Source organism: Camelus ferus, chromosome 5 (genome assembly GCF_009834535.1).
Source record: "Camelus ferus isolate YT-003-E chromosome 5, BCGSAC_Cfer_1.0, whole genome shotgun sequence".
Taxonomy (NCBI): Eukaryota; Metazoa; Chordata; class Mammalia; order Artiodactyla; family Camelidae; genus Camelus; species Camelus ferus.
The window spans coordinates 7877357-7904342 of record NC_045700.1 but is presented as its reverse complement, the minus strand read 5'-3'; the positions used below and the strand labels follow the sequence as shown (position 1 = coordinate 7904342).

The following is a 26986-nucleotide window of genomic DNA, read 5'->3' as shown; positions in this document are numbered from 1 at the left end:
GCCTCATGCTCACTAGGTTCTCGCAGCCGCCATGGCTCCTGCTCCGCCCGCCTGGCTGCACTCTCCTGATTAATTTGTCTTATTAGACTTTCCTAGTAGCAGGAAATAAATGGCTCTTTCTAGCAGGTACATCAGAGCGGACAGAGACTCACGGACGTCTTTTTCTTCCAGCTCACTTTGGACTAAAAAAAGAATTGATAACACCCCTAAGGAATATCACCTTTATCATCATTTGAATATTACGGGATCAGAGCTGTCCTGAAAGGATGCTTGAAAACATTAGCAAAATACAAAACAGGTGGAATGGCTCAATAAGAGGTGGACATTCCTGGAAACAGCTGGAAAACGTTACCTAGCACTACTTTCAAATGGTGTGCCACTGGTCTGAAACATAACATCGGGTATTTTTATAGGCCTATATGGTCCTCCTGTAACAATTAACACCCGGGAAAGCAGTATATTGATCCTTTAAAAAGAAAAAAAGCATCTTCTTCGACCACGGAACAGAGAGAAAGATGATGCAATAGGGACATACAAGCTTCAGGATGGCTTCAGCACTGACAGACTGAAAAGGGAAGGAAATTTCGAACAAGCCCCAAACTCAGCACTCTCCCATATCTACTGAAACAATCAATAATAGCAGTCCCCTGACCTCAGTCACTGACTCAGGATAAATCCTTGTGACCCAGGTGAATCCTGCAGGTTTTATTCTCTATTTTGCAAGCCTGACCTGTGATTGGTGGCAATTTAGGTATTAACTGGAGAAATGTATTTTTGTTTATTTTCTTTAGCTGTTCAGTTAACACTACTTGTTCTATAAATAAGACTGCACTAAACTTTGTTTTCTTCCAGGATTACTTTTCATCAGTTCTATTTAAGAATTTCCCTCTCTCTGAAACGCCACATTCTCTCATTATACATTTGTTCCCAATGACAACATGGCAGCAGGAGCATTCATTCCAGCCACTGGCTTAAAATCTCTTCAGTCAAATACGTGTAAATTATCCAATCCGTCGAGGTAAACTAGTCCTCTGCTACAGCAGTATTAGGAAGTCCCAACTTTATCTGTACAGCATAGAAAATAGTCATTTTTCTCAAGGGTTTAATTTTGGGCTTTTAAACATGAATCGATTTGCCAGTTATTAATAGTTCCTTCATTGGTTGCATCTCTGTAGTCAAATTAGAGATGAGGATTTTTAAACGGGTGAAAGACATGAGAGGACATGTCACCAAACCAGATACACAACTGGTCAGTAAGCACATAAAGAGACACTACTGTCATAGTCATGAGGGAGAGGCGGAGCGAGACCACATGTAGTACCACTCACACCCTCTCCAGACGGGACAGAATCAAAATGAGGTGTTGGGAAGGAGATGAAGAACTGAAACACCTGATATCTGCTGACAGAGGGTAAAATGGTACTCTGGAAAATGGTTTGGTGGTTTCTTTAAAAATTAAAAACATATCAATCTGACAAAGTATCAAGGCACTAAAGCCAAAGGAAGTGTGAGGAACTGCTCTGGCCTGAAGGGGACCAAGGAGACAGGGGCTACGTGCACCATGTGCCCGCCAAGCAGGGGCGGAAGGGCAGGAAGCAGTCCCGGCTGGCGCGCCCTGCCCGACGCGCACGGCTGTGTTACGGTCCCACAGGGGTGCCGCGTGGGGTGTGCTGGGGAGACGGAGCACTGTACCAGGAACTCACTCTCATGACACAGAGAGAAACCTTCTTTATACTCTCTTTACACTATTTCTATACATTTAAGATTGCTGAAAAAATTTGTTAAATACACAGCATTTAAAACATCTTTATTATAGAAAAAAAAATTATGGCCTCCTCTTTCCACTCTCTACTCTTTTAATACGTCCTGGTTTTCTTCACAGCACCTAGCAGTGGCTGAAGCATCATGTGTGCAGGATAGTCCGCCTCCCCCTCTGAGAGTAAATTCCTGCAAGTGCTGGGACCAGGTCTGGTCTCCACCCAGCTCCAGTGCCCGCACACTGGCCAGTGCACAGGGTATTCGTGTTTGTTTGATAAGTTAACCTGCAGTCTTATTATGCTTTAAAATAAAATCATTTACCATCCCCTCCCCCCAAAACACACACACACATCACTTGCTCACAGCAACTCTAACCCTGTGTACCCAAAAGAAGTGAAAATGTATGTCCACATAAGAACTTAGAGATGAATGTTCATTGCACAATTATTCACAACAGACAAAAACTGGACACATTCCAAATGTCCATACTCTACTGAAGCCATCCAGTTAATTACTGTTTGATGACAAAAAGCTACAGAACTACTTGTCCTGGCAATAACATGGATGAATCTCAAAATATTATAGGTGAGGAAAACACCAGATAAAAAGCTTTTTGGAATGATGAAAATGTTCTAAAATGGCTTTGGTGATGACTGCACAACTGTAAATATGCAGTGAACTGAACATTTGAATTTTATGAGTTTTATACTATGTTGATATAGCTGTTTTAAAATGAAAAGCAGAGAACAAGGGACAGCCTCCTTCTGCTTGCTGTTTGGTCAATTTAAAAGAAAACCAGGATGGTATAAAGACAGGGATGAGCAACTGAAGGGAGCTCGTTAACCTGAAGTAATAAAGTCCAAACTGCAGATGTGGGACCCGGACAGTCAGCAGCAGTGGCAGTCTCACACTCTTCCCCTGTGCCCGGCGCCTCCAGGCTGCCTCAAAGGGAACTCTCAGAGTCTCCACTGGACACCACCACCAGCACCCACCCCAGCACCCGGGCAGGAGGCTCTGGGAGTGCCTGGGCTTGGAAACCACAAACCCATCAGTGCCAGCACAAAATGCAAACTACAGCGACAAAGTTTGAATGTGTGTAGAAGACTCTGGGCAAAAAAGAAACTTCACCTTCTGGGTTAGGATGTGCCACCCATTTTTCATTTCTCAACCATAGTTTTATGTCTTACAACACATTATATAATTCTTAAATAGGGGGGATAATCATGTTACGGCTTCAAAGTCTCTAAAATTATTTTAGGGGGCATATGTAAGACAAAAGAAAAGTATCTGCTAACTGCAGGAACTGCTCAGAGGTGGTTTATCTTCATTTAATTACGATAAAAAGAATAACCCACTTTAAAAACAGGTTTGTGCATAAGCCACCTTTTTCAGTTTTCCAGATGCACAAACATGGGGAGGGTCACTTAAAATCAAATGATTTATCAATAAACTCAAGAAAAAAAAAAAGAGTATCTTAGACCTGTGTCTGTGTTAAGTGCAATAAAAAAGAGAAATGAAAAGAAACTCTTTAGAAGGAACCTAAAGCCAAGGCCTGAACAAGCCTTTTTAATCCTCTCTCCAAGCCAGCCATCCACCGACCACGAGCTGCCTGGGGACCTGGTGCTTTGTTCACTGAAGTAGCTGAATGGCTAGTCTGTGTGCCAGTGCAGACACACACCACTTGCTGAATTAATTAGTAACTGGGAAGCCCAGGTGGAGTCAGCGGCTCTATCCTGAGTGATCTTATATTAGTGTGTCACTCTACAGAGTGACACAGTAACCCATTTCCTTATCAGTCTGTCTCCAACAGGACCTGCAGCATCCCTCAGGGAGGCCGGGAACGGGACCAGGGCCTGGCAGAGAAGATGCTTTAACTGACAAATCTCACCGGGAGAGGGGGCTGCCCTAGCCCACACCGCTGTGGGACCCAAGCCTGACAGTCTCATTTCCGCGGACTCTGCTTTGCACTCCAGGACGATGTCCAAGAGACTGAGGTGATGGACCCCGGCCCCGCCAGGGCCGCTCACTCCCAGGGAGTGATGACCAGAGCACTAACCCGAGGCCTAGGGCTCAGCGCTCACCTGTGTGTTTCACCCAATCCTCCCAGCCCTGAGGTGGGTATCGCTACCCCCTCTCCACAGGACAGAAAAACAAGCTCAGGTCACAGACAGGTGTCCAGAGCCCAGACTCTCACCTGCTCTATTGTACAGATGCCCAGCCACGGATCAGAACATGGGCCCAGATAACCTGTTCTGAAGTCAGTCAGTCGGTAGTGGGTTCCTGGGTGTTTACTGTTAGGCTGCAGGACTCATGTTATACATGTATCCAGTATTACAGAGATTGTAAAGAAAGCCGCCCAGCTTGACTGACACCTCCACACCGCCAGAGACAGGAAGGCAGAAGAGCCCTGAAAGCCGCCCAAAGCCCCTCTCCTGCTGAAACGACCAGTGGTGGACACTGGCCCAAGCTGGATCAGATCCTCTCCCTCAGGAGTCAGAGTGCTCTGAAGACACACACCTCTGGGCAGCTAGGGTCAGCTCTCTTCTGCCAAGTGCATGGGGATGTGGTAAAAGTGAACACAGAAAAAAACAAAAACCAACAACAACAAAACAGCTGTGCAGAGATGCAGGCTGCAACAAGATTTTGTAAATGTAAAGAGGGAGGGGAGTAGCTGCCTTGGTCTAGTTTTTAGTTCCTGGTTACGTCCATACCTGAAACTAACTGCTCTTCTTGTCCCTGCAACATCATCAGAAACAGCCCTGGATCTGAATCACAAACTCCCCAATTTCTACAGCCCATTTTCTACAAGCCGTGCCTCAAACGCTTTAGCACCCTTCCCCACCTTTCCCTCAGCTAGCTCCACGTCATTCTCCAGGTCCCAGCTTAAAGAGCCCTTCCTCCAGGAAATCCTCCCGGACTACTCCACAAAAACTTTGCTCCACTTTTTATGGGTAGAAAAGGGAGCACTCTGCACCTCACCATATTCAGTAAATGGGATTACTTTCCTGTTAGGCTGTAAACACCAAAGTGTAAAAACTACTTCAATCCTATTGCTTAGCACACAAGCCAGGAACACAATCAATAACGTTACTAAATGAATGAAAATCAAGAAACTGATGGAGGACAGAGGAGTGAGAAGGATAAACACAGGTAAACACCCTTCTGAGAAAAGTGAAGCTGCTTTGACCCTACCTCCCTCACCCCTTCCAAGTTTCTGGTTCCTCCCTCTTGCATCTCCACAACAGGCCCAAGCTGGTCATGACAATCATCTTTTTATACCTTGGTGCCAACAAACTCAGGAACCCAGGCTGCAGGAAGCACGTTTCCAGGTAACTCGCTCTAACACAGGAAAGTCTATAGTAGTTCAGGGAAAAAGACATTACTCGTTTTGAGGTCTAAACAAATCTCAGTTCTGCTGTACATTTACTGGCTCTGAACCCTAGACAAGTTACCTGAGACCCAGTTTCCTTATCTGTAAGCCTAAAAAAAAAAAAGAAAAAAAAAAAAAAAACCTCAAAGGTGAATATGAAAATGAGTTTGAAACCATAGCACCTAAGGCAAGCTTGCAACTAACGCTAGTCAGCTGGTCACGGTGAAGTCCACGCAGATCTCACCCCTACACCCCACCCCCAGCTCCCCCCAGCCACGGCCGGCTTCAGAGCCCAGAGCCTGCCCTAAGACTGTGCACCTGAGAGAGAACTTGGAGAACATCTATGCTGTTGGCTTTCCAATGTATGGGAGCCCTAAGAAGTGAAAGAGGAAACAAAAGCAAAGAGGAAGAAAGAGCATCTCAGGGTCAGGCAGGGGGGCGGGCAGAGCAGGCTGGACGTGGGGTCGGGTAGCTGGAGATGTCTGTCGGGGAATTTGGTTGTTTTCTACTTAGCAGGTACCTTACCGCGAGGTGAGGAATAAACTATACAGAGTTCCCGGAAAACTCAACTTGGATGCCTTTCAAAAACACCTTTTTACTTATGCTTGAGAACTGAGAACATACAAATTAAATTCAGCAGAATGGCATACATATTATAGCCAATTACAGCCACCAACAGGAGCGCACTATTAGGGATGTTACTGACACCAAAATGAATTCTGTCTGCATTTTACTTGCACTCAAAACTGTTCAGAAACTCTGGATGTTCCGTTGCTCATGTGAGATGGTCTCCTCACATCTTTGAGCTCCAAAAACCATACAAGAGACATTTTTTTTATTAAAAGTTACATTAACAGTTAAACCAGCATAACTAGGAATCTGGTCCGGAGCGTCTGTAGAGGATTTATACTACTGCTGGTCCTCCCTTTCAAACAGGTAGTACCAAAACCCAGCAAAGTTCCGGGGTGGGATTGGGGGAGGGCTAGAGCAGAGAGTAACAAGGGCAAGGTCGTGAAGGAGATGAATCTCAGAGGGAGGCAGGACCTGCCCAGGGCCCATCGGTTCTTGGGGATGGGCTGGAGGGGAACACCACTGGCATCTTAACAGGACGCTCCTCCGGTGCAGGGACTGACTGCCGCGTGCGCACTGCATGTGGATCATTGGGCACGTCCACCTCTACCACGTGCACACCGAAGGCCAATAACACCTCCAATCAACGTAACAACAAAAAGCAAACCAAAATCCACATACATGTCAAAATGCCCCTGGAGACGGGGGGAAAATCACACCCACTGAGTACCCCTACGTAACCAGAAAGAAGAGAGAACAAGCACAGAGAGTAGGAAGTCAAAGAGAGACAACAAGGGAAACACAAAATTTGATGAGGAGCCAGCAGGAAAAGGGCATCCTTCAGTGGCTTTCACCTACCAACTCAAGTCCCAGCTCCTTAGAAAACAAAGACCTTCAGAACTCAGCCCTTCCCATCCCAGCTGCCTCCCCTCCAGCCCTCTCCCCAAGGCGCCCACCCACACCCTCCCTTCCCGGACAACTCCTGGTTTCCCTGACAGGATGTGCCGCGCTCAGACCTCTGTGCCTTGGCATGTGCATTCTGCTCTACCTGGAGAGCACGTCTCAAGGCAAACTCCCGGTCGTACATCCACACCCAGCATCAAGGTTTGTGAAACCAGACACAGGCAGCCCCACGCCACCTCGGCCTTCTGCCCTCACAGCCCTCCCCACGGGCCTTCCGTGGTCCCGCCCAACTGCATCCCGCTGTCTGCAGCAGGAGCTACTGAAGGGCAGGCGCCCCTTGAGTCCTCGCAGGGAACTGGTGCTCAGTGAATTCTAAGTGAAAGACCTTGCATGAAAGGTTTTTGTAAAAAGCTAAAAAAGCAAATCACACAGAAAGCAGACAATAGATATTTTCTACTATTGAAAGCATGTATTTTCTAAACTCTGATCTTTGGTTGAGTATCACTTAGGAACCAGAGATGCTCTACCACTTCCTAGTTGGGTATCTGTGGGCAAATTAAGTAACCTCGCTGGGTCTCAAATTTCCACTTACTGAAAAGAATCACCCCTGCAGTGTGGGTAAGAGGACTGATTAATATCTGCTTAAAATAAAACAAAAGTAACAGAAAGTGCTGACTAAATGGCAGTTCTGACTGGCCTGCCAGAGTCACAGACACCTTAACAGGACGAGACACTGTATCATCAGGAATGTCAGCACAATGGAATTTTGGTTAAAACTATGTTTTTAGGAGAGCTGAACGTCAACAAACCCAACAGTTTGTCCTCCCGCTGAACCGTGCTCTCTACAGTCCTCACTACCGATCCCTAGTGACCACTGTGTCCCCCAGCTCCGCTGACAGTGTTGACTCCCAGGTCTCTGGTCTCTGACCACACCTCCTCCTCCTCCTCTGTAGCTTGCCCACTCTGGACACCTAAAGTCAGGCATTCCTTCAGCTCAGCTCACACGTTTTTTCTCATCTTGTCCCTTCTCAAGGCTTCAATTACGATCTCTATGGAGATGACCTCACAACCTCTCAGTCACATTCAGAACATGTTTCAAGCTGAATTTATCCAACATAGATACTTAATTAGATGATGAAACATACAACTTGAACTTCTCTCTTTCATACCATTTTTCCCTTTCCCCAAGTCTTACACATCTCACCAGTCCTCAGCTTCCTCTTCCTTTTCCCACTTCTTAAAACTACTTGCTTGCCAAGGTTCCTTCTTCGCTCTTTTGTTCTGTCTCACTGCTTCTTAATCTCTCTGGGATAATGAACACTTTGAAAATGTACTGAACGCTACAGATTCTCTGCTAAAGACATAAACACGCATAATACATGCATGCAATTTCACCTAACCTATGATCTCAAATAAGAATCTGTGTTCATCCACACCAGACTACCACTTACACAAATTTTCATCTCCAGATTCTACGTCCCTCCTATTTTCAGGATACCTTCTGGATATAGCCTAAAGGGCCAACAGCATCCTAAACTTAACGAGTCCAAACCAGAACTCACTATTTCTCCTTAAAAAACCTCCTCTGCCTACAGCATTCCTCCTCTAACAAGGAATGTTACAGAAAGGAACCACCATGCCCCTAAGCTAGAAGCCTTGGAATTAACAGCCTTCCCCATACCACATCACCAGGTCCTGTCTTAGAATCTCTCCCAAATCCAAATTCCTCTTTAGCATCTTACCCTGTAAGACCTCATCATCCTTTGATTCATCCCATACCTGCCATGATGAAAAGTCCACTACTCCTCTGACAAGAGCCCGTTGACTCTAATGTCTCCATCTTCCATGCCACTACATCACTTCACCTCCAGAAGGTCACATAGCCTGATTCTCCACCTCAGTTTTCTCCTGTCGTTTCCACCAGTGTTCATGTAGGTTCTCCAAAAATCTCAAAACTGATCATGTGCCTGCTTCTTCTCAAAAACTCTGATGCTTCTCCATCGCACAGATATAAAAGCAAACTCCGTTCTGCCTACAGAGTCCTCCACAATTTGCCACCTACGTCCTTTTCCAGGACTGGATTCCACAGCTTAGATTGTCACTTGCACTTATTGTCTTCCTATCAAAACCACACCCACTCGGAAGGGCTCAGTTCAGACTCCACTCTTTATATCCTCTACATAATGATTAGGAAAGAACTTTGTACAGAAAAGGCAAAATTCCTACTGAACAGATCCAGAAAATGAAAAAAAAATTTTCTTCCTCAAAATCTTTAAGTCCTTCTGGAAACATCAAGCTTTAAAAAATATCAGTGACTCAAATATTATTAACATTTCAATCAAGAAATCAAGAAGATAAAATAAAAATAGACAAAAAACAAATTTCTTCTCTATAGCACAGGGAACTATACTCAGTATCTTATAGTAACCTTTAGCGAAAAAGAATATGAAGCCAAATATACGTGTATGTACATATATGTATGACAAACTATGATGTATACCAGAAATTGACACATTGTAACTACATCTCAATTAGAAAAATTAAATAAGTAAATATATCAGTTATTTAAATATCATTAATAATCAAGAAATCCTTTATAAACCCAGCACTGTTAACCAACATTTACTAAATACTAATAAAGCATAACATAGATTAAGCTTATATTAAATATCATCAACCTGAAGATTAAAAGCTATCATCTGGACCCAGGATTCCAATCCATTATTTGTACTTAGATCTTACTTAAGAAAGGGGAAAAAAATTACACTAAGAAGACTTGACATTTCATCTAAGAGAAACATGTCACGTAAGTTGACAGCCGTGATAGAAAGTTATCAGATCTAAATTAACTTCAGGCTAGGAAAAATTGTTAACAGATTAAAAAAAACCAAGAACAAAAAACTTCTCAACTGACATGTCATGAAACTAAGGACTTTTCTCAGTACACGTTTAAGCATTAATTTCTTCTAAGGGCCCGGACGTGATGGGCAATTTCCACTGGCTCCAGGGAAGGTGCTGAACCAAAGCCGTTCGCGGAAAACGCAGGCGACGGGGGCAGACAAGACAATGATTTCAGGGCTGCGCACACACGCCCCTGCCAACCGCTTTCCAGACTGCGGCTGCCGCTGCAAAGCATCTGAAGGACTTCGCGGCTTCACAGTGGGACGTCAAGGGTTAGGCCGCGAGGCCAGCACACGGGGCTGGGGAGCCTTGTTCCCGTTCTGGGGGGGGGGGGGTCCCTGGGTGCCGGGCTCCCAGCCTCCACCCCACCCCCCTCCCAGCGCCCAGCGAGCGCCGCCAGGGCAGCCAGGGAAGCGCCGCGAGCAGCGCCAAGCGGCCCGGCCCCTACCCCTCCCCCCAACACCCGCGGCGCACGGACGGCGGGGCAGCCCAGCTGGGGTCGGGGCCGGGCTCGGGATTGGGGTCTCGGGGCCGGGCCCGACGGCGCAGCTGCGTCCGCCGAGGCCAGGCGGGGGCGGACACTCACCACAGCACGCCGTGGGAGCAGGTTGCTGGAGCGCGGCCCATGTCGAGCACCTGCCCGCGGACCGCCTCGGGGCCCGCGCCCGCCGCCACCATGCCGGACACGTAGCTCCGCGGCCGCCGCTCGGCCCACGCCGCGCCTTGCGGAGGGACCAGGCTGCCGCCGCTGGCGGGTGGGAGCAGGACCGGCGCCCCCGGGGAGACCCGCAGAGCCACCACCCGCTCGACCAACTGCCGCCTGCGCACCTGATGAAGTGACCATTGGGTGGGCGGAGGGAGGGGCGCGGCAGAGGAGGGCGCAGGGGCGGGGTTGGGCAGTGCGCGCGGATTGGCTCTCGTGGCATGTGGGCGGGGCTGCGCGCTCAGGGCGGGGACACATGTATAAGCTGCTGTCTACCCAGATTTCAGAGTACTAGTGGGTCTATATTAGAGGTCAGTAACCAAGATCATTCAGACGTCAGGTGGCAGTTGGGTATGAGTCTCCACTGCGGGGGCAGGGCAGGTCTGAAGATAAACATTTGGGAGTCACCAACATGTAGAAAGATTCTGTGAAAAGGATGACCTCACTTCAGTGGATACAATAAACAGACACTAAAAAGGGTCCAGCACTAAACTCTGCAGGTCTTTCAAATGTCTGTGTAGGTCAGGGAGAACTGAAGCGGGAAGTGAGTACCTCCACGTCCTCATTGCCTTTCATCTATTTCCATGTCCTGTTCTTTCTGCTAAATCCTCTTCCTCTTCGTTACCTGCCAAACTCCTACTCGTCTAGATCCAGCTCAAAGCCATGTCCTCTAGAGATTTCCTCATACTCTCTGATGGACAGTTGACCATGCTCCCCTATATAATTTGTTACAGCGGTCCTGGGACCACTGTAACAAATTACCACCAATTGAGTAGCTTAAAACAACAGAAATGTCCTCCCTCTTAGTCCTGGAGACCAGAAGCCTGAAATCCAGGTGTCAGCAGGATGGGGCTCCTTCTAAAACCCGGAGGGGAGGTTTCCCAGTAGCCTGACACATCCCTTCTAGAGGCCCCAAGCACCCCTCGGCTTGCAGCAGCGTCCCTCCAGTCTCTGCCTCCATCTTTCCAGGGCCTTTCTCCCTTGTGTCTGTGTCTTTCCTCCCTGTGTCTGTTATTAGGACAGTTGGATTTAGGGCCAACACTGACCACCCAGGATGATCTTATCCCTGGAGTCTTAGTTTAATTTTACTAGCAAATGTACTTTGGTTAAGAATTGGTGTTTGGTAAAAAAGACAACCTTTGGTAATACGGTAACAGTCAATGGTTCTGGGATGAGAACGGAGGCATATCCTTCTGGGGACACTATTCAACCCACTGCCCCTCCTTTGAGTTTATTCATCTCTTTGTAGTTACCATCAATACAGCACGTGAGGGAGACACGTAACAGTTTCTACTCCAATGAAACATACACTCTCTACAGGGAAGATCTCTCTCCTAGGGGGAGAAAACTGGTTGGGAAAGCAGAAATGATTACCCTTTTTATGGCTAAAGTACAGATATACACTAAGTACATAAACTAATATACTGCATGTCTTTGATACTGAAATTTAGTAATAGGGGGAAATTAGGAAAAAAATGTTGAAGAGGCCTCAAGGGATGGGAGATGGGGGTTGATGGTGAAAAAAGAAGTTTGAGAAACACTGACCTGGAATATTCTTGTCCAAATGTAGTCCCCATGCCCCTGTAATTCCCATACATAGCCCGTCTTCCCACACGCGTACTCACACACTAACCATTCCAACAGCACCAGCAAAGGGGGCCAAAAATACAAAATATGGCTCGGATGAGTAAGCAGCAAACACACTTGCCATTCGCAAGTTCCTAGATGCGCATTTAAGATTTAACTGGAGCCGCCAGTGCAGCCTCCAGCGAGAGCCCAGACTAAGCCCTCCTCACCCCTCAGTGAACCTGCCCTAGGTCTGCCTCTGCCCCATGCCCACACGATGAAAGCATTTTGAATTATAAACTCTAACAGGCACCTATTTAACCACTTAAAGTCTCAAAATCTAACGATCTGAAATACCATAACTGCAGCCATTGCTCCCTTGAGAACTCTATCATATTTAAACAGAATTTCAGTTACCAGAAAAAACTCTTTATAGACAGGAAAAGGGAGGGGTAGTGGTGGGGTGGGAAATGCACCGATTTAATGTTTTATCAAGAGGAAAAGTGAGTGGAGAGAGGGGCTTGTGATCATCAGTCCCCAGTGCGGTGAATTTAGTAAGGCAGAGAGCAGTGCAAACTGGAAGACTTAAAGGCCTGAAGTTTAAACATTGCTTTTGTTTTCCCAAGCTCTAGATATTAATAACACCTTTGTGCAAATTATAAGTCTTCCCTTTTGGGAAGACAAAGGGGAAATTAAACATTTGCATAAATCAATTGATTGCAATTCTGATGGCATTTCCGGCTTCCTTTCCTCTGTGCCATGTTCCTGGACCAACAAAAGACATGACCTCATTACACGAGACATCCCTTCCACTGCACAGTGTTTGAAACTCTCACTTTCCTTCCCACAGCATCTACGTCTCTTGTTCCTCCTTACAGTAGCTGCAGGTGCTCTGGTCCATGTCCCCATCACCATGTTCCTGAAATGCAACTACTCACTCGCTAGCCTCTCTGGTTTTAGTCTCTATTCTCCAAGCCATCCAGAATGCTTTCTCTCTACTGTCTACCAGACTCTTTTCCATCATGACAATTCTCTGCTCAGGAATCATCTTGGGGTCCCCTGCTTCCTATAAAATGAAGCCTAAATCCCCAGCTGGGTTCTAAGGGCTCTCCACATGTGCTGGGACATCCCCCCTTGTCCTCTTCTCCTGGGCACTTCCCTTCTCTGTGGCCACTTCAGAATCTTCCTATGCCCCGTCACAAAGTCATCTCTTTATCTCCAGGGATCCATCATTTCCCCAAAGTGTCTTCTCCTTTCCTGCTGTTCACCCTACTCTCTCCTCTCCCTCAAAGTCTGGCTCAGAACCAACTTTGTCACAAGCTTTGGACATTCCCGCCCAGTCTTGAGAAGGAGGTTTAACACTGAACCCTGTTCTACCCCAGAACTTCACACCTAGCATCCAGCAAGGAGCTTCCTATCTGGTGAAGGAATGAGATGTCACATTACATGGTATCCCTCACAGGCCTGTACCAGATAGTAAGAAATAGCGTTGGGGTTGCTTTGTTCATATATTTCCACCAGTAGAACATCATTGACCACCATTTATTAAGTATCTACCACTTGCCAGCTTACAGAGGAATTTATATCCTTTAATCCTCACAGACAACACTGCGCACTCGTGATCTTTTTCAGCCTGGAAATATGAGAAAGGGGAGGATATCGGGAAGGAAGTGCATGTTTTTCTAATTCCACCTGTGCCCTTGACTCTCTGTAGAGAGTTCAATCATTGTCATTGCACTTGCTGTCTTTCTAGGTGATCATCAGTCACCAGGTATTTCAACCCCATGTTTCAGATAAAGAAATTAAAGCTCAGTGGGGTTAATAACTCATTCAAAAGCAATCACTAATGGGTGCAGACCTGAAAATTGATTTTCTATCCGTCTTTCCACTCCTGTGCCACTGCAGACAAGCAGTCATCACTGAGGTCTGCACAACTTCTCTTCTTCATCTGTATAATGGGAAGAATAACTTGGATATTTTTTCAACTTGGCTCTAAAATGGTGATAGTGCTTGAAAAATCTCTCAAGCATCGTTATCTTAGCTTTGTCATAAATACCATTGGCTGGACCCTGGAAAGCTAGCCTTCATTCATCCAAGCTGCATGAAGCCAGGAAGAAACCCTCACCTACTGAGACCTGTGAATGTCACTTTTCAGGAGGAAACAGCTTGCTGCAGTATTATTTACTTCTGATGTGCATCGTGCATGAACCAAGACAACTGTGCCTGCCCGTGTGGTCCTCTCAGTGCATCCGTGGTCCTATCGCATAAAAGCACATTTAGGCTGCTTTTGATCTGAAGTTGTGTGGGTGCATGTGTGTGAGTGTGTGGGTGTGTGTTAAATAAACAACTAGGCACATCTTCCTCTTCTCTTGATTAGTGTCACTGGTAAAATACAGAGTCATAAGGTTTAGGGCAGCAACAATAGGAGAAATCAAATTCTCTCCTTCAGTACACAGAGAACAAATCGTCACGCATTCAGGGATTCGACAGTGAAGTAACTGACCCTTTGACTTCCTCCTCCTTCACGTGTGGAGTCTGCGCTGTTATGCACAGACTCGGCCATCATCACCTCTCCCTCCCTGCTTTTCCACAGTGGGAAACTTTTAGTCACAGGTATCAGAAAAGAAGTATGATCTAGGGCAATGGTTTTCTCTACTTTCCTTTTAAATCAGAAAATTTCCTTTCTTTCCAACTAAAATTTAATGTGGAATCCTAACACGTAAAACAGATTATACCTATTTATGGACTTAAATTTTTATTTTTCACGTCATAAATTCAACCCAATGTGAACGTTTTGAAAAACACAAAAATTTTAAATCAGGATTATGGATGACAGGTGTGGTCATATGCACATCAGGATTCAATTTCTACATTTTGTGTCGGCTGTGAATTATCAGGGAAATCCTAATCCAAGTGGATAAATAGCAGCATACTTGCTCAAACAATTTCACTTGAACAAATATATGAAGCTCTGTACTGAAGTAAAATAAAATTTAAAGAAATAAAATACAAAACAAGAAACGGCGTTGAGCTGTCGCTGTACTAATCACTGATCTAGCAATAAGAATTTAAGATACTTCCCAAAGCCTGTGGGAGAAGCTTTAATCTGAGACCTGCTTAAGAACGTGTTCATCTAGCAGCCCACCTTGACATTGCTGGCGGGACCTTGACTATTATCACTCGGCACAGAAAACATCTGAATCATGTGTATGTGCGTGCTTGTGTGTGTGTATGTGTGTTTATTGCAAGTTGATCAGAATAAATATTTTTAAATGGCAAGAGATGAGAATTGATGTGGAACTCTTGAATTAATGGTCTCCAATGAACTTTGAAATTCTGGACAGCACAATGTGAAAACACTTTTTCTAAAGTATAGGGAGGCAGCTGGAGTGGATCTGGGCCCAGAATCACCAAATGTGGGCTCTAGACAAACTTAAAGCTCAGTGGGCCGTACACAAGGCAGCGAGACTCATCACCAGCTCTTGAGTGGTCAGCAGGTGTGGAGAGCTCAGTCTACACCTCAGCAAGAGAGGGTCGTCCCGGTGCATCTTTATAGAACTTGACTATGCCACAACTTTCAAAACCATCAGTGGGACCCCCAAAGTGTGCATCAGCTATTTCACCTTCTTATCTTTCTGCGTAAGAGTCTTCACAACCTAGCTGGGCATTAACTCATGCCGAAAGCCCCAGTGCGATTTCCTTCCCTTGTCCTCTGAATTGATCTTATTTATCTTCATAGCCATTATTTTGGGAACAAATTAAATATCAATACCTCTCAATAAGTTTTCTGAAACCAACCTTATTATATTCTCCAGGCAGGAGCGTCACTGGCATAGCTGTGTTCATTTGTTATTGCCATCAACAGAATTGGTTAAGCCACCACTGACTAAGCACCTACAACAAGCCAGCTTGGGCATGCATTTTTGACCTTTAACCCTCCCAAGCAACCCTGAGTTGCAGTGATATTTAATCCACATTATGAGCTTGGAGTAGCTATACAACCTCCCCAGATGTCGCACATCTGCAATGGCAAAGTGAAACGCAAACCCACGTTTGCTGGCTCTAAGATCTGCCCTATTTCCATCTTCTCTGCTATTTTCTTTCCCCAAACTTTCCTCTCCTATCATCTTTGTAGATACATTGGGAAATGCGTTTATCAAAACTTATGGCAAATAAGGGTTCCCACGTGTTTTGTCTCCTGCTTGGAATTCTGAGAACTTCCTGAAGATGCAAATGGTATCTAAACCAGACAGTTGGGTCTGCAACATAGTTGTAGCTCAGAAACTCATTGATTGAATTTAATCTAAATGGAAAGAACCATTAAACTGGTGTCTAAAAGTAGTAATACTATCTCATCTATTCATCTGTCTCCAGGCAAGAACAGCAAACAATCCATTTTGGATAGAAAATATTCCTGCTTTTAATGATAATTATGGCGTTGTAGTCCTAAGACTGTTCCTGCGGTCTGGATCGAGGTTTCTCAAGGAGAGGTGTTACTCTAGGGGATGAATAGGGCTCCATGCCCCAGATGTTTAGCAAACTCTGCACGTTAAACTCACCCTATTGGAAGCATTAGCGTCCGCATATTACATACTCTCAGAAGTAAAGAAAACCAATTCATCTTGTTCAGCTTTCTATTTCTCAAATTTGTATGCATATCGTACAGTATTTTTGAAAGGTTAAAGTAAAAGAAAAAGACCCAACATGGAATCAGATGTTCTTCCCTATTACACTTCCATGGCTCCTGCATGACTCAGAGTAACAGCCAAGCTCTCACACTGGCCCATAGTCCTACAAGAGCGGCTCTCCTCACCTTGCTGAGCTTATCTCTGACTACCTGCCAGGTTCACTCTGCTCCCGCCTCTCTGGCATTCTTGCTGGTCTCTGAGCATGATAGGCATGTTCCACCCCAGGGCCTTTGCATCTACTGTTGTCTCAGCTTGAAATGCTGTTTCCCTTCTAGTCATGTGTGCCTTGCTTTCTCACCTCCTTCGAGCCTTTGTTCAGATGTTACCCTGACCATCACCTGCAGCCTTGCCCCACCACTCCTCACCCCCTTCCTCTGCTGTGTTTCTTTCTGAAGCACTTATCACCTTCTAAGATACCTTATGGGTCACCTATTATTTTGGGGTGTTTTTTGTCTGTCTCCCCTTTCACTAGAATGGAAGAGTCCTGAGGCCAGGGACACTGGAGGTGGTGTGCTTTCCTAAATCCCCAGGATAAACGCATCTGAGATTCCTAGAGCTGGATGAAAACCTGGAGTGAGTGGGCACTTGGGTGATTCCCACCATTTATACAGAACTTCGGGGTTGGGCACAGGCAGTGACAGGACTTGGTGAGTTATTGTCAGTATTGCAAAAAGCCCAACACATCCACCCCCACCCATCATGAAGCTTTATGACAAACTAAACGTCACACTCCTCTGCTTCCAGCTGAAATGATCTCAGCTCAGTGTGTTAACTCTGATTATGTAAGTCTGGTCAGAATCTCTGGCTACCAGTTACAAATGTCTTTGATTTTTAGACTTGGGGAAATGAATTAATTATCAGGGAATAAATGCAGATTAGTAGATGTTTTCCAAAATCTAGACTCCGTGGTGGGGAGAGGGGCAGCCAAAGGGGGCAAGCCCTTCATGTCCCTCATACAAGATGAAGACTTTGAGGCTCTGGAAGATTGAGTGACTCTCTCAAGGTTGCACTGTGAGTCCCTGGCAGAACAGTGACTAGAACCCAAATCTTTGATTCCCAGCCCTGTGTTGCTATAATCAAAGACGTGGTTTGCTATAGAGGAGACTCACCCATGCTCTCTATAGTATTTGCATAACACGTTACAGTAAGAACTGAGCCCCAACCAAGATTCTCAGCAGGGAAATAACACTTATTTAATCAGGGTTCTATGTATACTTTCATTCTGAAGGTTAGGTTAAGTCTCACTGCCTTGATTACGGGTGCTGCCGGCCTACACATAGAAAGTGTTTACTGAGCTGGGTTCCCTGGGGTGAAATTTAAACAAAGCACATCCAAAGCACATTTCATGTCCTGAAAAGGCATGAACATCTTTACTGAGAGCCAGGTCTTTTCCTTGAAACAAATAAATGGTTATCCTTAAGGATAAACACAGTCAGCTAAGACACAAAGAGTCCTTCTTCTGTGCCCTTAGAGGAATTTATTCATTTTAGTTTTTAAACCTAATGAATATAAATATACCTAGAAATACAAAATGAAGAGCTTCTGGGTACTCCAGAGCATCATCGTGTGTGTTACACGATTTGATCCTTAACAGAATCCTGCAGAGCCAGAAAGGCAGATATGCTTATCTCTGTTTTACACAAAAGGAAGCTGAAAGCACCCAGGGGTTCAAAGATTCACCCAAGGTCTCCTAACTTATTAGTGAAGGAAAACACTAGAATGGAGGAGAGAGGGCATTTTCCTCATCCCTCAAGCTCAGCGCATGCACCACAGTGCCACCTACTGAATCAAGCACTTCATTACCAGGGAGAAGGGGGCAGGGAGGAGGGTGTCCCCCAATGTTCTCTGTACTCTCTCTCAGATAGCACCGATGGTCTGAGATTCAAGCCAAAAACAGGAAATGGTTTCAGATTTTACAGATCATGAAGGTAATGGAAAGAATCTGTCCAGCTCCCCCATTAATGTGGAAGGAGGGCTGAGCTCTCTCTTCTGACCCGGCTGCCTGGAATCTGCAATGGGGCATCCCACCCAGAGGCTGTGCTCTCCTAGGAGCTGGGTGGCAACTCCACCTCTTACTGGGTCTGTGGCCTTGGGCAAGTCACTCTACACTCCAAGGTGAAGACTCTGCATCTAAGAGAGAGATGGGGGAGAGAGAGGGGGCAGAGAGGGAGGGTCTTGTATGGGACTGGTGCAGCGTAACCGGAGAATGCTGGAATAGAAGGAACAAAGGTGACTGACTTTAGAAACTCCTGGAAGGAAGAAAGAAGGTGGCAGGAAGGGAGCGGGAAAAGCGGTTGACTGTGAGTGAGAAGTGCAGGAAGGAGGGGAGGATTCTGGGCAGTTGCTGTGAGGATGCTGTGGCTGGGGGAGGAGTCCAGATAACTGTTTCTGAATTCATCAGTGACAACAGAACAACTCCTGGAATCAACGCGAATGACAGCGGCAGTCATTTACACAAACCCACAAGGACAGTACGAGGCCAAGTGCCCATCTACCACGGGTCTGCGCACATGCCTGTCCACGACTCTCGAAGTCCCTGAAGAGCAGAAATGGCCATGATCACCTTTGACCCTTCCTCTCTTCTATCTTTATTCCTCACATATTGTCTCACTTTTCTTCCTCCTCTATTCTCCATGTTTATATTCATTTAATAAAAATGGGTTAGATAACCACTTTATCTGCTTATGGCCCATATTAACCCCTTTGGTGGAGGCGCATCGGGGCAGTCTGCATCTCAACTAAGGTCACTTCTGCACCTGCAGCCAGCGGGCGGCGCAGCTGGGGCTGACTCACGTGTCTGTTGCTTGGCGCTGGCTCTAGGCGGATCCCCATCTCTTCAGCAAGCGAGCCCGGCCTTCTTCATAGGGGGGAGGAAGACTTCCCAACAGCAAGACGCTTTACATGAGTCCATGTCGGGGAGGGCTGCACGAAGGACCACAAAGACAACGAGTTACTCATCACTCACTGAGGGCTGTGACTGTCATCGACCACACACGATTCTCAAGACTCGAGACAGCATTCCTACCATGCACCTACTCTTCTTCATGAGTTGTTAACCCTCTGTTCTTTAGACCAGCATTTTCCACAGGGTATTAAGAAATCTGGTAGGGAGTATCTATAAAATAATCATTGATTTTTCCCCTCACGTATTTCTTGCCTCTATATTACTCCGTCTTAACCTGTCTTAAAGAGACAGATCATTCCTCAGAGAACAGAAGTTACACAAGAATATGAGGAATAACAGAGCTGTTCGTCGCCTATGAGTTTTAACATTCAGTTTCGTAAGAAACAAAAACAATTCATGAAGATTTAGGTGGGAATCTCATGGGGAAAGCCCAGAGCAATGAGGTGTACAGGACATGGGCACCACCTCCTCCACAGAAAACAAGAGGAATCAGGAAGCCCTCACAGAACAGCGAACTCGCATCTCTGAGACCGAGCCTGGTAGAGTCACACAGAACTTCCTGCACCTCAACACGGAACAGATCAGGGAAAACCGTTCCCATCAGTCTCACGATGGAAGGGAAGGAGTAACGTCACTGGATGTGATGAGACAGCTCTCAGCAACAGTGCGCAGGCCGGCTCCCCAGGACCAGGCAGCAACTAGGACAGCTCAGCAGGCACCCAGGGTACTCAGACGACACAGAGGGCCAGGGAAGCGTCATTCCACACCCCACCACCTCCTAACTTCTTGGCAGTAGAAGACTCCGAAACACACATACACTCATGGAGAAAATGGAGAGGTCTTGCATTGCCACCAATTTGGGAACAAAGAATTAAGCTGCAAATCAAGTGAGTGATTTAAAATTATACATCAGTCCCCATCTTACATAAATCAGGTCGTAGACACACTGGCAGTAGTATATGGGATACGTGGTCCCCGCATTGTTTTCCTAAACAGTGTTCCGTGGTCAAATACGTTTGGGAAATGCTGTCTTTTCCTTTAGGACATCAAAGTGCCCATTAACATATTAATGTCTTAGAGAAAACCCAGAGTAAAGACACCCGGTACTTCCCCATTGGTTTGACCTGGGAGAGCCTTTTGGAGAAACTGTTGATCAACGATCCTGGGAAGACATATTAGTAAGCATTGCTCTCAATTTATCTTAAGTCATAATTTTACTCTTTCACTCACCTACTCAAAAAACCTTCACTGAGTTTCAATGGATCTTTAGATTTGGTTTTCAGAAACATTTCTTTTTTAAGAGCCTCTGCAATGCAACCTGCCCTAGTCATCAGTTGTCACTGTTTCCCTGTGTGGCTCCTTTCCTTCAGTTACGTCACACTCTTCACTCTCCTGACAAGATACATTTGTGTTGCTAAGTATAATTCTCAACTCCCCGTGGTCTCTACACACCCACAAAGTAGGTGGCTATTTGGGTTCTACTCTCCCAGAAATGTCACAGAGCTGACCCTGACCGTTCCAGCTCAAATTAGCTGTTCTTCGGTAACACACGAGCACGTCACCCTGTTACAAGTCGGCTTCTGTGGTGCTTTGCCCCGGCAGCAATGATGCCAGTATGTTTACACATCATTCAACAAATCCAAACTCCTGTGGTAAATGATTGTATTTTGCGTTAGTTTTATATTACTTTCAGTGGCTGGCTAAATGCCTACCCCTAAAACTGAATGAACATGTGCACTTTTCTGGGAGTAGAAACTTTATATACATTGGGAATGACTGCAAATTTTAAAACTAAAGATGCAGAACACAGCACACATGGGACTTCAGTGGGTGGCAGTAAGACATCAGTTTAACTAAATTAGTTTGTTAGAGAGCACGTCACAGTGTTCACTATTCACAAGTCCTAGGACGTACTATGTCTATTCATCATGTAAAAAATGTGGTATTGGTGCGATGTATTTGGGAAGAATTGCATGTGTCTGTGAAATTTCTTTTAAACAGCAACAATTCCATAATTAAAGGGACAAAAAAAACATGGCTGGACAATACACTTGTCATTTGTTGAGCCAAGAAAGATATGCAAAAGTCCCTCAAATATGAAAAGGAGACAGAAATCACAGTAGGTAAAGAAAAGCTGAAATTCAACTAATTGGTCCAATGCAACTCCTACAGGATATTCTTGCCATGGGAAAATACTTAATAAATCTTTGTTTCACCTTCAGGATACTCAAGCACAATACATCCTTGAAAAAGTCAATTTACTAACTTTATGAAAGATGCTACACACTGATAAACTGTAAAACGACCAAACTGTCTAATCTAGAATGAAGATAAGGCAATTAGGTTTTCTGATACTGATAGTGGTCTTTATCACTGCGCTTAAGATCTGTGTAATCATCCGTCAACCTGTACTTAGTGGTGTAGTTAAGGTTAAACATTTTCAAAATTGTATTCCAAAAAGAAAGCTATTGATAGGCTATCTTTATTTGAGAAAACTGATTTTCTCGGTCATTAATTACTGTGATATGCTGAACGGCATATATAAATATGTGTATATATATTCCACTGAATATATTTATATGTTATAAAATATATATTATACATAAATTTATATATGTTTACACACTCAACTTTTTATTCCATAAAAGCAACATGTAAGATTTTGGGGGATAGAGTATGTAGTTGTACAAAAAGCCGTCTTTTTCCAGAAAACATTAGGCGAATTTCTTTCCTATTTCTCTGTAACTCCTCCTATTCTGGCCAAATGAGCCACTACGGAATCTAAAGATCTGTAATGAATGGCGACTCTATTTTTCACTTTTATGCTTTTCATGCCCGCAGCATAATTGGTGGTAGGAAGAAAGTGATTTCTCTTCAGCCCTAGACCTAAATGTCAGTATTCATTCGGTTGGCTTAGCCTTTACAAAGAACAAAAAACCATTCCTTTGTCACGTGAAAGAAACACTAGTAAACAAAATTATCAAAAGAGAGATGTAATTCCCTAAAATGGAAAAAGAAAATACTTTGTGAGAATGGGAGTTTTTCCAAAACGTAAAGGAATAAAACTAGTTCGGGGGCGGGGGTGGGAGGCGTCAGCACCAGCCCGATCCGGCCCGGCCACGAGGTCAGCCCCCGGGGGGATCAGCAACCAGGGTCCTCACCACCCACCCCGGCGCAGCCCCCTCCACACCTGCTGTTCCCTCGCCTGCTCATTCCTTCAATCAAAGCCACTGAGCTCAGCGGGGGGGGGGGGGGGGGCCAGCGTGACTGCAGGTGGACCTGCCCCTGGGCAGGGGGAGGGCCTGTGGGGAGGTGGGGGGTGGCTGGGGTCAGTCTGGGGAACAAAGGAGTCTAACTCAGGGTTCAGTGAGAGGGCAGAGCCCGGGGACTTAGGAACAGACAGACATTTGAGGAGTGACACACCATCCTTGAAGCCATCAGGACAAGGCTTAACACTGCAGTGGGGACAGGGAAGGCACGGATCTCAAGGCCAGGTCCCCTCGACGCTGGCTGTGTTGAAGGCACAGACACTGGCAGCAGAGCAGCAGACGCTGAGGGCTTCGAGGTTTCCTCTGCTGGAAGGGCACCTGCGAGGGCTTCAAAGGAGCTGAGGCCTCACCTGCCTGCACACCTTGGGTAGAGTGGAGAAGGGCAAAGGGGCCAGGTTCTGGGGAGATTTGGGAGGGGCAGCCCCAGGCTTGCTGATGGACAGACCGTCCTGCTAACTAAACACTGGCACTCGCCATCTGCCTCTACAAGGACTGGATCACGTTGCCACCTACCATCTAACTCGGCTTGGATTCAACTGTGAGCCACTGCAGCCTCTGACCTCCAACACACCTGGAAGGCGTTCAGGATGGAGATCAGGAATGAGGCGCTCTCTGCTCTGGGAAAACTGGTAGAGCAGGCCTTCAGATAGTTAGATATTTTCAGGAGATTTTATGAGCCCAAATTCTTGTGTCTCCTCCGAACTGGAAAAACACTAAATTTGTCAACAGAGACAACCGCTCCCCCTGACGAGCAGCTAGACTCTGCCTAAGTGTGTGCTTGACTGCGCGCACACCCCCCTCTTCACTGAAACCACATGTAACACTGAGCTCTCCCCTGCCTCCTCAGAACAGCTTCTCACAGCTCTCTGGGACGCTGTCTCCTAGACTATAGTCCTCATTTTGCCCCCAGTAAGACTTAGCCCACAACTCTCACATTGTGTGGTTTTATTTTAGTCAACAGTCCCTAAACAGACTCAGCAGTGGGGCCCTGGGGCTCCATAGGCTTCTGGCGCCCAGCCCAGGAGACCCCAGGGGAAGGTGAGGCAAGGGGCTGCGTGGCCCTGGGAAGATGCCCCCTCATCAAGTAGGACTGGACCCTGTAGAGGTGGAGGGTCAGCAATGTGGACAGGGGGCGAGTTCAGTGGAAATTGGAGCAGAGGACGTGCACACTCCTTCGAGGTCTGCTGCCCTAGCTCTCTGAGGCCCCTTGCTCCCCACCGAACCCCTGCCCTACCCACTTGATACCACAGTCCCGACTCCCAGCCCGGTTACCTCTCATACAAGCACAGCACCCTGACCCCTGGCTGCCCCTCCACCTGCCGCTAGCCCACCCACCCAACAAATGGTGCCTGGGATCCTTCATGGAGGCCACTGGGACAAGGACAACTGAGTAACACACATTTCCAAACCATGTAAGAGCTGGGGCTGATGGACGCTGGGCAGAGGGCCGGAGAGCAGGTCCTTGCAGAGGGGTGACCTGCAGGTGGTAGGACAGGCCCCGAGACTGCGATGGCAAAGGTTATGTGTCAGGAGAGGCTGAGCTGCAGGACGCACAGAGCCGGCACCTCCTCTCCTGGGAACACCCCTCCTGGCCACACTGCTGTCACATTCGACCTAGTCCCCTGCAATCAGGCCACAGTTCACCCTATGCTTAGGGGACATTCAGCTCCGAGTCCTTAGGGAGGCAAGTGCCTGCACATGGTTGACATCATCCTGGGCGTTAGCAGCTGTGAAGGGAGCAGGTGGGGGCAGCAGTAATGCCTTCTCACAGGTGCCCCTTCCCCACCCGCACTAAGGCACGTCCCAGACACGAACACTGGTCCCCGTCCAGCAGTGGAGAAGGCGCCGTCCTACCCCGACCTCCACTCTCACTCGTTTAGACGTTTGAATGGCCGACCCCAGCAAGGACCGCTCCTAGCCCGGACCCACGGCAGCACAGAAGTGACCTTGCACTTGCACTTGCACCTGTTGACCACTTCCCAGGCTCGGGGTGGCTGCCCTGGGTTTCCATCCTGCCTGCACCTTACTGCAGGATACCACCCTTCCCCCTATGGGCTGTGGTCCCCACGAACGGGGGTCCCCAGGGGCTCTGGTCCCCGAGGGTTTGTGGCCTCCTTGCCTTCCGAGGGGCTAGGTCTGCACCACTGTCTCCCGTGGTCCCGCAGCCTGCAGCCCTGGCCCCTCCAGAGAACCAGCTACTCAGGCTGGCAGCCCAGGAGGCGGGCACCTGCTGGGCTCACTCAGAACTTGGAGGATTGCAACGCGGGCTCTTTGGCCTCGGCCTCTCCCCCATCAAGTGTCCCCTGGCTCTGCAGTCTCTGGTGGAGACGATCAGGGAAGCATGCACGGGCTCCTGACCTCCAGCACAGGGACAGGAAGCTTCTCCTTGCCCCCTCCCCCATCTCAATATTAACAGCTTCCTGTCCATTTTCTCATTTAATCTTGGCAATAATTCACAGCTCAGCTCTGTGAAGAAACTGAGGCTCAGAGAGGTGGGAGGATTGCCGGACGCCACACAGTAAAACACAGGAGGGCCAGGATTCCAGTTTTTGTTTGCCTCACCACCTTACATCCCCTCCACCTCGCAAAGCCTACAACACCTGAGCTGTGCAATCAGGACTGGAAATCACAGACGTGAAAGGGACCCTCAAGGATGGTCTAACACCCAGACCAGGTGGAGGGGGGCCTCCCTAAGGCCCATTCAACACCAGGGCAGAGCCCCATCAACGGAGGTTTCCCGGGCCATCTGCAGAGCTTTCCAGGCTGCCCTGCACATCAGCCAAGGACTGGCCCCAAGCAGGACATGTGGGTTGTGGTCTCTGACCGGAGGACCCTCTCTTGCATCTTAGGCACACCCTGACCTGGCAAACGTCAGGGGATCCTTGGCCCTCCTTCTTTCAGTTACACCTCTAGGATACATCCTCATACACCCACAACATCTGGAAGTTCTTCCCCATGTCTTCCCCATGTCTGACTGAAATCCTTCCTGCTGCAGGGGACACCTGTTACCATCTCTGCAACACAAGCAGGTCCTTCCTTCCTTGAGCACACAGTGACCGCTCCCACATGTGGGAGACCATTTGCTGCCTCTTATCTGAACTTCAGAAACTTGGAATACCTGGGTCATGGATCCAGGCCCCCACTCTTGGGCTCAAACCTGAGGAATCTAGGTCAGTGACATCTGCTCCTCCCCACTCCCCAGGTCCAGGGTGACAGAAGGAGCTGGGGCAGGGGCCCCTCCCAGCACCAGGAGCGGGGAGCTGCCCGAGTTGAGGGGAGGTTGTAGGCGGCCCCAGGCCCCTCAAATCAGAACTCCCAGAAAAGAGGCTGTGCCTCCCCCATCAGACCAGGGTCTCCAGGAAGGCCCAGCCACTGCCCACTCCTCTGCAAGCCTCCAGTTCCTCACCACAGGCTCCACCCAGCCTGCTCTGCCCAAAGACAACATGTCACCAAACCCCAGGGACAACCACCTGTCCCTTTCACTCCACTTCTGAGCTCCTCTTCTGCCCTCAGTCAGCACCCCAGGGCCTGACCCTGAGCTGGGACCTGAGTTTCCTCTGCTGCTCCCCAGCCCTCGGATCCCTTGGTCAATCAAGAATACAGCCAGCAACCTCCTTCCACCCCCATGCCACCCACATCCACCCACCTTGCTCCCTGGACAGCTGGCCTCCCGATCCCACATCCCCCCAATGCCAAGTTGTCCTTCACAGTGTGTTAGGCCAGTCACTGCCATGGTAAGCTGCCCCTCCGGTGGCTGTTCGAGGCCTGCACAGCCACCAGCTGCATACCACCCGTGGGTCCTCCCACCACGTGATGGCCTTATGATCCTGCTGGCATCCTCCTCTGGGAGGGCGGGACCGGGATCTGGCTTGCTCACCCCGCTGCCTGCACCCCAGTAAGGGCAGACTGCCCAGCCAACACTTGCTATGCGGGGACAAGTGAAGCCCCGTGGCCGGGCAGCATGGACCCTCTCTGCCCCTCCAAGCTGGCAGCAACCTCAGGACCCCTCCCGCCTCCCTCCCTCTCATACCCACACACCCATCAGCAACCAGCCTTCATGTCAAAATGCACCGAGACTCTCACTGCTGTTTTCCATTCCGTGGTCACCACCCTGGTGGGACCCACTGCCGGCCTCCACCCTGCCTGCCTCTGCCTGTCCCCAGCACAGTGCCATCATTGGAAATATGCCAGGACACATGCTCTGCTCAAAACTTTCCTGCTGCTCCCTCCTCACTCAGACAAAAAGGCCATGCTGCCCTCAGGGACCCCACAGGCCCCAGGGACTGGCCCACCACCTTCTCTGACCCTCCCCACTGCCCCCCTTGAGTTCCCCCATCCAGCCACACTCAGACG

The 26986-nt window shown here is 47.6% G+C and overlaps 1 protein-coding gene and 3 long non-coding RNA genes across 16 annotated transcripts in view; 2 read left to right on the top strand and 2 right to left on the bottom strand.

Annotated features, from left to right (window-relative positions):
* LOC106730891 (translation initiation factor IF-2) overlaps positions 1-26986 on the bottom strand; it is a 73107-nt gene that overhangs the window by 17523 nt on the left and 28598 nt on the right. For 6 of the 13 annotated variants that reach the window (XR_004319743.1, XR_004319744.1, XR_004319742.1 and 3 more), the window contains exon 3: positions 19253-19381. Coding sequence is in view for 5 of the 13 variants with exons in the window: in XM_032479274.1 (XP_032335165.1) it covers positions 10089-10463 (375 nt within the window). In the remaining 8 variants the exon portion in view is untranslated. Of the gene's footprint in view, positions 1-10088; positions 14532-19252; positions 19382-26986 lie in introns of those variants that run through there. The other 7 variants (XR_004319740.1, XR_004319741.1, XM_032479274.1 and 4 more) reach the window with 6 other exon arrangements.
* On the bottom strand, positions 838-8902 carry LOC116663560. The gene is made up of 3 exons (XR_004319748.1): positions 8740-8902; positions 8038-8041; positions 838-3945 (listed from the first exon to the last, which is right to left on the bottom strand). It is a non-coding gene; the product is annotated as an uncharacterized LOC116663560 (long non-coding RNA).
* LOC116663559 lies at positions 6236-25594 on the top strand. The gene is made up of 3 exons (XR_004319747.1): positions 6236-6247; positions 21749-21752; positions 25275-25594. It is a non-coding gene; the product is annotated as an uncharacterized LOC116663559 (long non-coding RNA).
* LOC116663557 lies at positions 7468-19358 on the top strand. Its single transcript, XR_004319745.1, has 3 exons — positions 7468-7479; positions 11298-11302; positions 19226-19358. It is a non-coding gene; the product is annotated as an uncharacterized LOC116663557 (long non-coding RNA).